We start from the raw sequence: 11,089 nt of genomic DNA, 5'->3' as shown, positions 1-11,089 counted from the left end.
ACCTGCCCCCTTTCCAGGTGTCCCGTGGACCCTGCACACCTGGCTGGAGTCTTTGCGGATCGCCTTCCAGCAGCACCGCCGGCCTCTCATTCAGTGCCTGTTGAAGGAGTTTAAGACCATTCAGGAGGAAGAGTACACGGAGGAGCTCGTCACCCAGGGCCTGCCCCTCATGTTCGAGATCTTGAAAGCCAGCAAGGTACGAGGGCTTAATGCCGTTGTGCTTGTGGGCAGAGAGAAAGGCTGGGGGCTCTGATCTCCGTGCTCCCTGAGCCTGACCCTGACCCTGTCCCACGTGGTGGGGGGGGTGGGCTGCCTGCAGTCACAGCACTGGCACAAATGTACCCCAGCTGGTTACAGCTATTTGTAGAGCCTTTCATGGGGCAGCCGCTTTACTGAACACCTGTTATGTCCCAAGGCACTTGGGCACGTGGGACAAAGTAAAAGATACCTTCCAGCCTGGGGAATTTGCATGAAAGCTGGGGAGCTAAAGCCCACCCATGGGCCCCAAGGACATCTGAGGTGGTTTGTGAAACAATGTTAAATTGGGTGGCACAGGCTCTGAGGGGTGTGAGATGCTCAGGGAAGGGGTCACTGAGGCGCTGAGACCAGGGCAGGCCTGGATGGACATTAGGAATCCAGCAGGAAGAGAGAAATGCGTGTAGCTCTCTAGGTCGACAAGATGCAGACCCTGCCAAGGTCCCTGGAAAGCCAGGCCCTGAGAAGGCTTTTCAGGTCTGAGGATCGCATGAGCCTAGCGCTTGAGGCTCACGCCTTCCTCAAGGGCCTCTGAATCCCTGCTGGCACTATGTTCCCAGCAACAGGGAAATGCCGCAACCCCTTCACAACAGGCTTTGCAGGACCCGGGGGTCCTAAGATAGCTGGAACCTGTGAAGTATCAGGGAAGTAGGCAGGCCTCTGAACCAAAAGGGCAGCGTGGGTTCCCCTGCCAGGCTTGGCCAACAAGCTGTCACGAGTGGAGAGGGGGAGCAGCCTTCTCCAGGTGGCAGGGATGGCCCCACAGCAAAGCAGCAGCAGCAACACACCCAGCTGCTCCCTGAGCCTTGGAGCACCTGGCCTGGGGTCCAGAGCGGGTCCCATTAGGTATTCTCATTAGCACCAGAGTCTCAGCCTCTGGGAGCCGGATTTGTGCTTGATGTCAGGCCCCACTGAGACCCAAAATGGGAGGAGGTGTGCCGGCCCTCGGGTAATGAGCCTCAGTGATTCCACAAAGAGCAAAACCTGCTGGAAGTATTTCAAAACCAAACTCTCCCTGCCCCTCACCCCGCAACTTGAAAAATAAATAAATAAGGCCTGAAACTACCTAAGAAACCACCTTAGAGAAAAATCATTGCTAGGTCTGTTCCCAGGGTCTTGGTGTTCTAATTGGTTTTTGGTTTGGTTTTGTTTTTTTCTCTTCTACGGGCTGTAGTGGGAGTTCCAGAAATTACTAAGGCACCCTATGTATTGAGGGAAGCTAATCTATGGATTTTTTAAAGTAAACTTCACTTTGAAGAATGAGATACATCAGAAAAGTGCCCAGATCGTAACTATAGATCCTAATGAATTTTCACAAGATAAACTTACCTGTGTGGTCAGCACCCAGACTGAGAAATGGAACATTGCTAGCACGCCAGCAGGCCCCTTATACCCCACTCAGCCACCACCCGGAAAGGGCAGCCAATAGCCTCTGAAAGTAGCAGCTGGAGGCCTGGAAGAAGCCAGGGGCCTTTGGCAGATGTGGACTAGAGCCTGCTCCCTGTCAGCTGTACTGATCTTGGAGGGTGGGGGGAGCCAGGGATGGGGCAGGAGCAGCGCGTGGTCAGGAGGGGGGGCAAGTCTGGGGAAGAGGGTGCTTTCAAGAGTCAAGTTTGCCCTTATGGGGGGGGGTGGTCAATGGTAACCCCTACTGGTGAGATGTGGTATTACACCACCATGTACAGTGACCACAGGGGACAAAGAGGTGATCAATTTCCCTTGGCTGCCGGGGCAAGTAAAGCAGTCCCCAAACATGGTGATGTTCCTGGGGTCAAAAGATGTCTGGAGAGAGACGGTGGCAGAGAAGTTCAGAGAGGTGAGAAAGTGCTGCAAAGCTCTGCCTTCAGAAAGTGTCCTATTGGAGGAAAGGAGTAGCCATGCATCACACAACTAGCTAGCATTGTCCCTTCTCCCTCCACTAACGGATTCCTGTTCAAATCATGTCTGCTGTTCTGTGGGCACAAATACCTGGTTCTATCAGAGTAGTGGGTAAGAATATAGAATTCCTATAAATAAATCCACTTTATGGTCAACTCACAGAGATACAGCCATCCTGTAAAGTGAGGCGATGCCTTCTCCGCATCCGTGACTCGTGCTCGGTCATACGTTACTTGAAATCTAGTTGCAGATGTGCTTTTTTGCCCCCAGTTATAAATTTTATCTTTAAAAGGGTTCAGTGTCTCTAGAGTTCCCCAGGAGTAGAACAATACAGTCATTTTTTTAAAATACATCTATTTAAAGAGAGCTCCTGGCCCGTTTCTCCCACACATAACTCCTCTGGGCATTTATTCATTCTGTAGTCATGAGTGCCTCCTAGGCTACAGGGGTGACAGGACCTTCTTTACCTTCTTTATGGAACTTACTGTGGCCAGGGGAGGGGCAGACACATAGTACGCAAGGAAATACGTCAGCAAAAGAGAGTGAGAGCATGATAAATACTATGAAAAAAATGAACTTGGACAACGATGTAGTCTCTGGTAGCATGTGAACAACCACCTAAGTGAGGAAAAGCTTCCAGCCACGCAGAGGTCTGAAGGGAAAGCATTCCAAGTGGGGGAACTGCAGGAGCTCAGGCTCCAGGTGGGAACGTGCTTGATGTGCTGGGGCAGCAGGAAGAAGTGGGACACAGGAGAAAGTGTAGGAGATGAAATCAAATGGCACGGAGCCTTTCTCAGAACGTGGTGGACATTTGGGGTCTCTCTCCATGTGAACTGAATAGAACAACGCTGGAGGCTAAAGCCTCCAGCGTTGTTCTATTCAGTTCACATGGAGAGAAAAAAAAAACAAAACACATAGCTCATGTCCAGGGTGAGACATGAGCTATGTGTTTTGGGTTTTTTTTTCCTTGTGGTTTATACACGTTTTTAGGGGTTTTCCCCACTGTTTTAAAATTGCGTTTTGTAAATTAAACTTTTTATTTTGAGACAATTGTAGAGTCACAGGCAGTTGTAGGAAAACATACAGAGAGATACTTCATTTCCCCCATTGGCAATATCTTGCAAAGTGACAGTTAAATATCACAACCAAGATATTGACATGATACAGTAGACATGCAGAAAACTCCCATCACCATAAGGATCCCTCATGTTGCCCTTTTACAGCCACACCCATATCTCTTCTGCCCTCATTCCCTCCTTATGCCCCAGTAACCACTAATCCGGTCTCCATTTCTCTAATTTTGTCATTTCAAGAATGTGATTTAAATGGAATCATACAGTATGTAACTTTTTAGGATTGGATTTTCTCACTCAGCATAATTCTCTGAAGATTCTTCCAGGTCATTGCACGTGTTGATAGTTTGATTCTTTCTATTGCTGACTAGTACTCTGTGGTATGGACAGATCACAGTTTATTAACCACTCACCACTGAAGGACATCTGAGTTGTTTCCAGTTCTGAGCTATTACAAATAAAGCTGTGTAAACATTCCTGCACAGCTTTTTGATATGAATATAAGTCTTCATTTCCCTGGGATAAATGCTCAGGAGTGCAACTGCTGGATTGTATGGAAGTTGCATGTTTAGTTTTTAAAGAAACTGCTAAACTGGTTTTGAGAGTGGCTGCACCATTTTATATTCCCACCAGCAAAGTATGGGTAATGAAGTTTCTCTACATCCTCCCTGTTTGATGTTATCGCTATTTTTTATATTAGCCATTCTGGTAGATGTATACGTGGTATCTCATTGTGGTTTTAATTTGCATTTCCCTAAATGGCTAATGATGTTGAACATATTTTCATGTGTTTATTTGCCATCTGTATATCCTCTTCAGTGAAATGTCTCTTTGTGTCTTTTGCCCGTGTTCTAATTAAATTGTTTGGTTTTTCACTGTTGAATTTTGAGAGTTCTTTGTAAATTCTAGAAAATAGTCTTTTGTCAGATACATGGTTTGCAAATACTTTCTCCCACTCTGCAGCTTGTCTTCTTATCCTCTTAACAGGGTCTTTCACAGAGCTTCCATTTCGAGGAAGTCCAATTTAAGTTTTTCCTTTTATGGAGCTTATGCTTTTGATGACAAGCATTAGAATGCTTTGCCTAGCCCTAAATCATGAAGATTTCCTCCTGCATTTTTTTCCTAGAATTTTTATAGTTTTCTGTTTTACGCTGAAGTCTGTGATTCATTTTCATTTTGAGTTAATTTTTGTATGAACTGCGGGACTCAGAGCAAAGTTGTTTTGTTTTTGTTTTTGTTTTGCCAGTGGATGTTCAATTGCTCCAGCACCATTTGTTGAAAAGACTATCTCTCTTTCATCAAATTACTGTTGCAACTTTGTCAAGTCAGTTGGGCGTATTTGTGTGGGTCTGTTTCTGGGTTTTCCATTCTGTTCATTGATCTATGTGTCTGTCCCTCCACCATTACCACACAGTCTTAATTACTATAGCTATAAAATAAATCTTGAAATTGGGTAAATTTGTTCCTTCCATTTTATTCTTCTTTCACAAAAATGAATTTAGCTATGTTAGTTCTTTGCCTTTCCATATAAATTTTGGAACAAATTTGCTATATGAACAACAACAGAAATCTTGCTGAGACTGATAGGAATTGTGTTAAACCTCTATATCAGTTTAGGGAGAATTGACATCTTTTCTATGTTAAGTCTTTCAATCCATGAACATGTTAGTCTCTTGGTGTCTTTAGATCTTCTTTGATTTCTTTCATCAATATTGTGAGTTTTCAGGGTACAAGTCCTGGATGTGTTTTTTTCTTTTTTTTTTTTTTTTTTTCTGTACGTGGGCCTCTCACTGTTGTGGCCTCTGCCGTTGCGGAGCACAGGCTCCGGACCCGCAGGCCCAGCGGCCATGGCTCACGGGCCCAGCCGCTCCACGGCATGTGGGATCCTCCCGGACCGGGGCACGAACGCACGTCCCCTGCATTGGCAGACGGACTCTCAACCACTGCGCCACCAGGGAAGCCCCTGGACATGTTTTATTAGACTTACACATAACTATTTCTCTTTTTTTAACAATTGTAAATGGTGTTATATTTTTAATTTTTTGTCCATGTGTTCATTGCTAGCATATGGAAATGCAATTGATTTTTGTATGTTTATCTCGTATCCTGTGACCTTGCTGAACTCATTTATTAGTTCTAGGAGTTTTTTGCAGATGTATTGGGATTTTTCTACTTAGATAATCATGTAATCTGCAAGTAGAGATGGTTTCATTTCTTCCTTTTCAATCTGGTCTTGGAGATTTCTTTAAGGGAAGTTTTTTACATTATAAATTCAATTTCTTTAATAGTTACAGAGCTATTCAAATTATCTACTTAATATTGAGGTGGGGTACTTTGTGTTTTTCAGGGAATTGGTCCATTTCATCTACGTTGTCAAATGTATGTGTGTAGAGTTGCTCATCACATTCCCTTATTACCCTTCTGATGTCTACAGAGTCTGTAGTGATAGCCCCTGTTTCATTCTTGATTTTGTTAATTTGTGTCTTCTCTCCCTACTACTCTTCTTTTTTAAGTTTCATTGATTGCTGCTCTTATCTTTATTATTTGCTTGCTTTGGGCTTATTTTGTTTTTCTTTTTTGTTCTTATTTTGTTTTCCTTTTTCCAGGTTCTTTAGGTAGAAGCTTAGAATATTAATTTGAGACTTTTCCTCTTATATATGCCTATCTTTCTCAGCACTACTCTGGCTGTGTACCACAAAATTTGATACCTTTTATTCTCATTTTCATTCAGTTCAGTGTGTTTTTTATTTCCCTTGGGACTTCCTTTTTGACTTATGAATTATTTAGAAATGTGTTGTTTAGTTTCCAAGTAGTCGGAGATTTTCCTGTTATCTTTCTGTTATTGATTTCTAGGTTGATTCCATTGTGGTCAGAGAACACAGTCTGTATTATTTCAATCCTTTTAAAATTTTGAGGTTGGTTTTATGGCCCAGGATATGGTCCATCTTGGTTTCATGGGCAATAGAAAGAATGTTTTCAGAAATTCCCTGGTGGTCCAGTGGTTAGGACTCAGTGCTTTCACTGCCGGGAACCTGGGTTCGATCCCTGGTCTGGGAACTAAAATCCCACAAGCCATGCAATGTGGCCAAAAAAAAGAAAAGACTGTTTTCTGCCACTGTTGAGTGGAGTGTTTCCATAACTGTCGATAAGACCCTGTTGGTTGATGGTATTGTTGAGTTCTTCCATAGCCTACAGATTTTCTGTCTAGTTATTCTATCCGTTGAGAAAGAACCCAACTGTAATTGTGGGTTTGTCTATTTCTTCTTTTGGTTCTGTCAGTTTTTGATTCACATATTTTGCAGATCTGTTGTTTGGTGCATACACATTTAGGACTGCAGTATCTTCTTGGTGAATTAACCCTTTTATCATTATATAATGCCCCTCTCTGCTTCTGCTAAATTTTCTTTGCTCTGACATCTACTTTATCTAATATTTATAGAGCCACTCCTGCTTTCCTTTGATTAATGTTCGTGTGATATATTTTGTCCATCCTTTACTGTCACCTTTGCCTGTTTTATTAGATTTGAAGTGACTTTCTTGTAAAAAGCACATAGTTGGGCTTTTCATCCACTCTGTCAATCTCTGTTTTTTAATTGGTACATTGAGACCATTTATGTTTTACTCAGTTATTGCTACTTTAGGGCTTAAGCCTGCCATCTTATTTTGGGTTTTCTGTTTGGTCTCTCTGTCTTTTTTCTCTTTTCTTTTTATGCCTTCTTGTGGAGTTACTTGAACACTATTTAAATTCCATTTTTATATGTCTGTAGTGTTTTTGATTGTATGCCTTTGTATAGTTTTTCTAGTGGTTGCTTGCAGTATTATAGTGTGTGTGTGTGTGTGTATAACATCATAGACTACTGGTGTCTTCATTTTACCAGTTCAAGTAAAGTACAGAAACATTACTTCCCTTTATGTCCCTTTACCTCCCCCATTTATGACATAATTGTCTTTAAATATTTCATCTACATATTTAGAACCACATCAGACACTTATAATTTTTGCATCAACCATCAAACATAATTAGGAAACTCAAGAGAAGAAAGAAAACCTATTATGTTTATCCATATTTTTGTTCTTTCTTCCTGATGTCCCAAGATTCCTTCCTCTATCCTTTCTGTTTAGAGAACTTTCTTCAGCTATTCTTTTAGGGTAGGTCTCCTGGTGACAAATTCTTTGAGTTTTCCTTCATCTGATAATGTCTGATTTCCCTTTCATTCCTCAAGGGTATTTCCACTGATATTTTTCTTTAAATCAATTTGCCTTCCATTAAATGTAGTTAGAAAGGAAACATTGTATTACTACCATAAATTGAAAACCTTCCTCACTTGACATGAATAAAAGGTACATATCAAAACACATGGATGACTATTTAAAAGCACTTGAGTTCATTGTGTGTTCAGTTTCATCTTGTACACAACTCCAGTGGGGCTACATGCTGACCTCGCAGAATCCTCTGGAGGTGGGGACCCTTCCCACCTCCACCTTTCCCAGGGGTGTGGCAGCGCAGAGCAGCTCACTGCTCACAGGTCAGTGCATCCCGCAAGGGAGGGGCCTCTGTAGGGAAGAGTCAGTCGCTGTTGACAGTGGACTGAGGCAGAGAACTCCCTGCCAGTGTCCCCAGATAGTAACAGTAATTCCTCATTTTCTTGATTCTGAGACACAGCTTTTTCCACCTTCCAGTATTTCTCAAGTTAAATGGATCTTAAAAATGGGTGTGTGTGTTTAATGTGGTGAGTTTCTTTTTCCTCTTCCTAAAAGCTGCCATTAATTTTATGACATTTTAGGGTCTAGAAAAATAGGCATTCGTCTGAATTATGGGAAATTGCTGTTTGGGAGGTTAAAAATGGTCAAATCTCAGCACTTTCCTTTGGTTCAGCGGTATATTGGGATGTGTTATCCTTTTTAGCTCTCATAGCAACCTCACCAAGCAGGTAGTTTTAATCCACTTTAGAAGAGAATACCAAAACCCAGAGAGGCTGAGTCACTTCCCTAAGGTCACAGAGCTAGTGGGTGAGGAACCAGGACTGGGACCCAGTCCCATCTGGCCCCCTTGTCCAGGTTTTTACCACTGTGTAGAACCCCCGCCTAAGCCACCTGAAAAGGACCTTTGGGATCAATCCTAGCACTCCTTTGTGAAGAAGAGAAAGTGTTTCAGTATCTTTTTAGGAGAGGAGTGAGGGGTTAGAGGAGGAGAGGAAGGATGTCAGCCCCAAAATCCACAGGAATCCATCTCAGGGGAGTCTCTGATAACCCTGGTGTTAGGAACTTGGCTTCATTCCTGTCTAGTTCTGTGTAACCGCACAGTTCCGAGTCCCGAGGACCCAAGTTCACCCCACGAGCACACATACCCAGCATTTTCCGTGAGAAACCTGAATTCCAGGGCCCCAGCGGCACGCCAATAACAACTGCTAACCGGCTGCCATGTACATGAGCCTGGCCAGACCTACCTCTCCCAGCCCAGGCCTCCCAGGTCAGGGCCTACATGCTGAGCACTCCTGGATCTGGAAATGCTTCAGCACCAGAATCAAATTCAGAAGAAAGCCAAATCAGGAGCATTTGTATCTTGGTCATGGAGAGCACAAGAACAGGACCCAAAGGGCTTCCTGCTGTGATTTTCGGGATAATTACCTGCTGCCAGAATTTTGGAGTATTAATAAAGGTGTGTTTAGGGTTAAAAACTTATTTTCCATCCTGTGAGTTACAAAACTTGTTTTCTAATGGATAGTAAAGAAATGATTGGAGCAAGAAAGGATTTAATTACAAATTAAACTTCCACCAATGAACCTGCTAGAAATAGTGGACAAACAGAGCAAGCGAATCCAGGGCCTGAGGGGGCAAAGTGAACGTGTGATGTCGGGGGAATTTCTCTGAGAATCTGCAGTAAGTCTGTGGGCTCCTCTCGCCTGGGGGGAGGAACCCATTGTTACAGCACAGCTTGGATGAGTGCACAGCCCCCAGCAGTGTGAGCTGTTCTTTCCTTTGCACAGAACGAAGTGATCAGCCAGCAGCTGTGTGTCATCTTCACTCACTGCTACGGGCCCTACCCCATCCCCAAGCTCACAGAGATCAAACGGAAACAGACCTCGCGCCTGGGTAAGTGCTTCCCGGGTCCTGCCCTGCGCTGTTGCTTTGTGATTTGAGGGCAGGGAGCAAGCAAATGCCATAAAAGAAGGTGGGAGTGTTGGAGGGCAAACGAGGTGGAGACTGGAGTGAGGTAGGTGGAGATCGGATGTTACCTTTGTTATGCGATTAAACTGTTTGGAGAACATACCTTGGGGGTGTGGACAAGGGAACTCGCCCAAATCTCATCCCTCCATTGAGTGCCTTTCTACTGCAAGTCACCGACAGTGACGGGCTGCCCAAGACCTTCTGAGCCCACGCACTTCCAGCAGCCAGGTAAAGTCCCAGAGAAGGCTGAGCTGTGCATGCATGGCTGCTCTCCCCCAGCCTCCCCTCTAAGAAGTCCCTCCTCCCTGAGGTGGAACAAGCTGGGGACAGTGACAATACTTTTCACCCTTCTTTGACCCTGGCATTGAGCTGGCCACAGCAAAGCCCCTCACCTACTCTCTGTCAAGCAATCCCTGGGCCACCACAGGAGGCACAGTGTCCTCCTGGTCAAAGCTGAAGAAAGAGAGGCTCTCAGAGGCTGCAGCATCAGTTCAGGTGGAACTGGAGCTTGAACCCAGGTCCCCCCAAAGCCACAATTCCATCGTTCTCCAGTCCGGCTTCTGGGGTTTTCCAGAATAAACCTTTCCATCAGGCACTGATTTCATTCGGAAGATCCTGAGTCTGCTTGCAACCTGGTTGATCAGCCTGGCAAGAAGGCAAACACCCAGCTGCCTTGAATCCTGAAGCATGAACCTTCTGTTGTGAGGGCCTCTCACTGCCTGGGGGTTATAAAATATTAAAGATAAAGGACTCCCTTCGCCATGAAGGTTGGGGACTTTCCTACTTCCTGTTTCCTCTTCCTGGAAAGACCAGGGAACTTTGGAGAAATGGAAGCATCTGAAAAATTCTACCCTTTAGCAAAACCCCTACTTTTGAAACAGGTGAGCTAGTTTAAATTAATGAAAAGGCTAAATTCATGAAACTGTTTTAAAGTATTTTTGTTCCTGTCATGAATAACCTGTTAATTTAAATGATACAACTTTTATGCTAAAATGAAAAACTTAGCAGTTGAATCCAAATTGTCTGGTTTTCTTTATGCCCATTCATGTAGGCAAACCAGAATGTACTAAAACTGCTAGTAGTTCGTACCTTGTAGAAAGCAGGTGTTAATTAAAATATTATCAGGGCAACAAATTATAAAGATCAATCAAATTAACAGGCTTTAGAGATTGAAGGTTACATTGCCAGGACATAGCAATAATCTCTGACAGCTGGTGCCTTACAAGACACCCTTGTTAGAGCAAACATTTGCAAGGGCTGTTTCACTGATGCAGCATAAAATCTGCTTTCCTGTAGCTATAGGAGAGGAGGGAACATTTTTTTTCCTCCTGAACTTGCTGAGATTTCTTTCACCAGCGATTAAAAGGGCCTGGTTTTCAGCCCAAGCATTGGAATCCCAAGGGTTATTAGCACCAAGAGAATAAAGGCAGGCCTGAGAGGCTCAAAGCTCACAAGATGAAAGAAAAAGGACATAATTACTAATAAGTGGAATATGGAACAAATAGTGTTTTGCATCTTCAATACAGCATTTCAGGCTCAGATAACTAAAGGTGGCCAAATAGTAGCTCCTTAGGAATCTACTTGAAAGGAAAGATAAGAGTAGTGACAAAGGTTCCAAACTGGCATCTCTGTAGAGCCAGGCAGGTCATAAAAATGGTTGAAATGAGTTTGGTGTAAGACAATAGGGAGTGGTGGGGACTATGGCAAACTGGAGA

The 11,089-nt window shown here is 43.8% G+C and overlaps 1 protein-coding gene across 2 annotated transcripts in view; it reads left to right on the top strand.

Annotated features, from left to right (window-relative positions):
• ABTB3 (ankyrin repeat and BTB domain containing 3) overlaps positions 1 to 11,089 on the top strand; it is a 303,807-nt gene that overhangs the window by 270,810 nt on the left and 21,908 nt on the right. For both annotated transcript variants that reach the window (XM_024732211.1, XM_024732210.1), the window contains 2 exons: positions 18 to 196; positions 9,194 to 9,299. In XM_024732211.1, the coding sequence (XP_024587979.1) occupies positions 18 to 196; positions 9,194 to 9,299 (285 nt within the window). The remainder of the gene's footprint in view (positions 1 to 17; positions 197 to 9,193; positions 9,300 to 11,089) is intronic.

The sequence above is a fragment of the Neophocaena asiaeorientalis genome, unplaced genomic scaffold (genome assembly GCF_003031525.2).
Source record: "Neophocaena asiaeorientalis asiaeorientalis breed wild unplaced genomic scaffold, Neophocaena_asiaeorientalis_V1.1 scaffold418, whole genome shotgun sequence".
Classification (NCBI taxonomy): Eukaryota; Metazoa; Chordata; class Mammalia; order Artiodactyla; family Phocoenidae; genus Neophocaena; species Neophocaena asiaeorientalis.
This window is presented reverse-complemented; position numbering and strand designations above follow the sequence as displayed.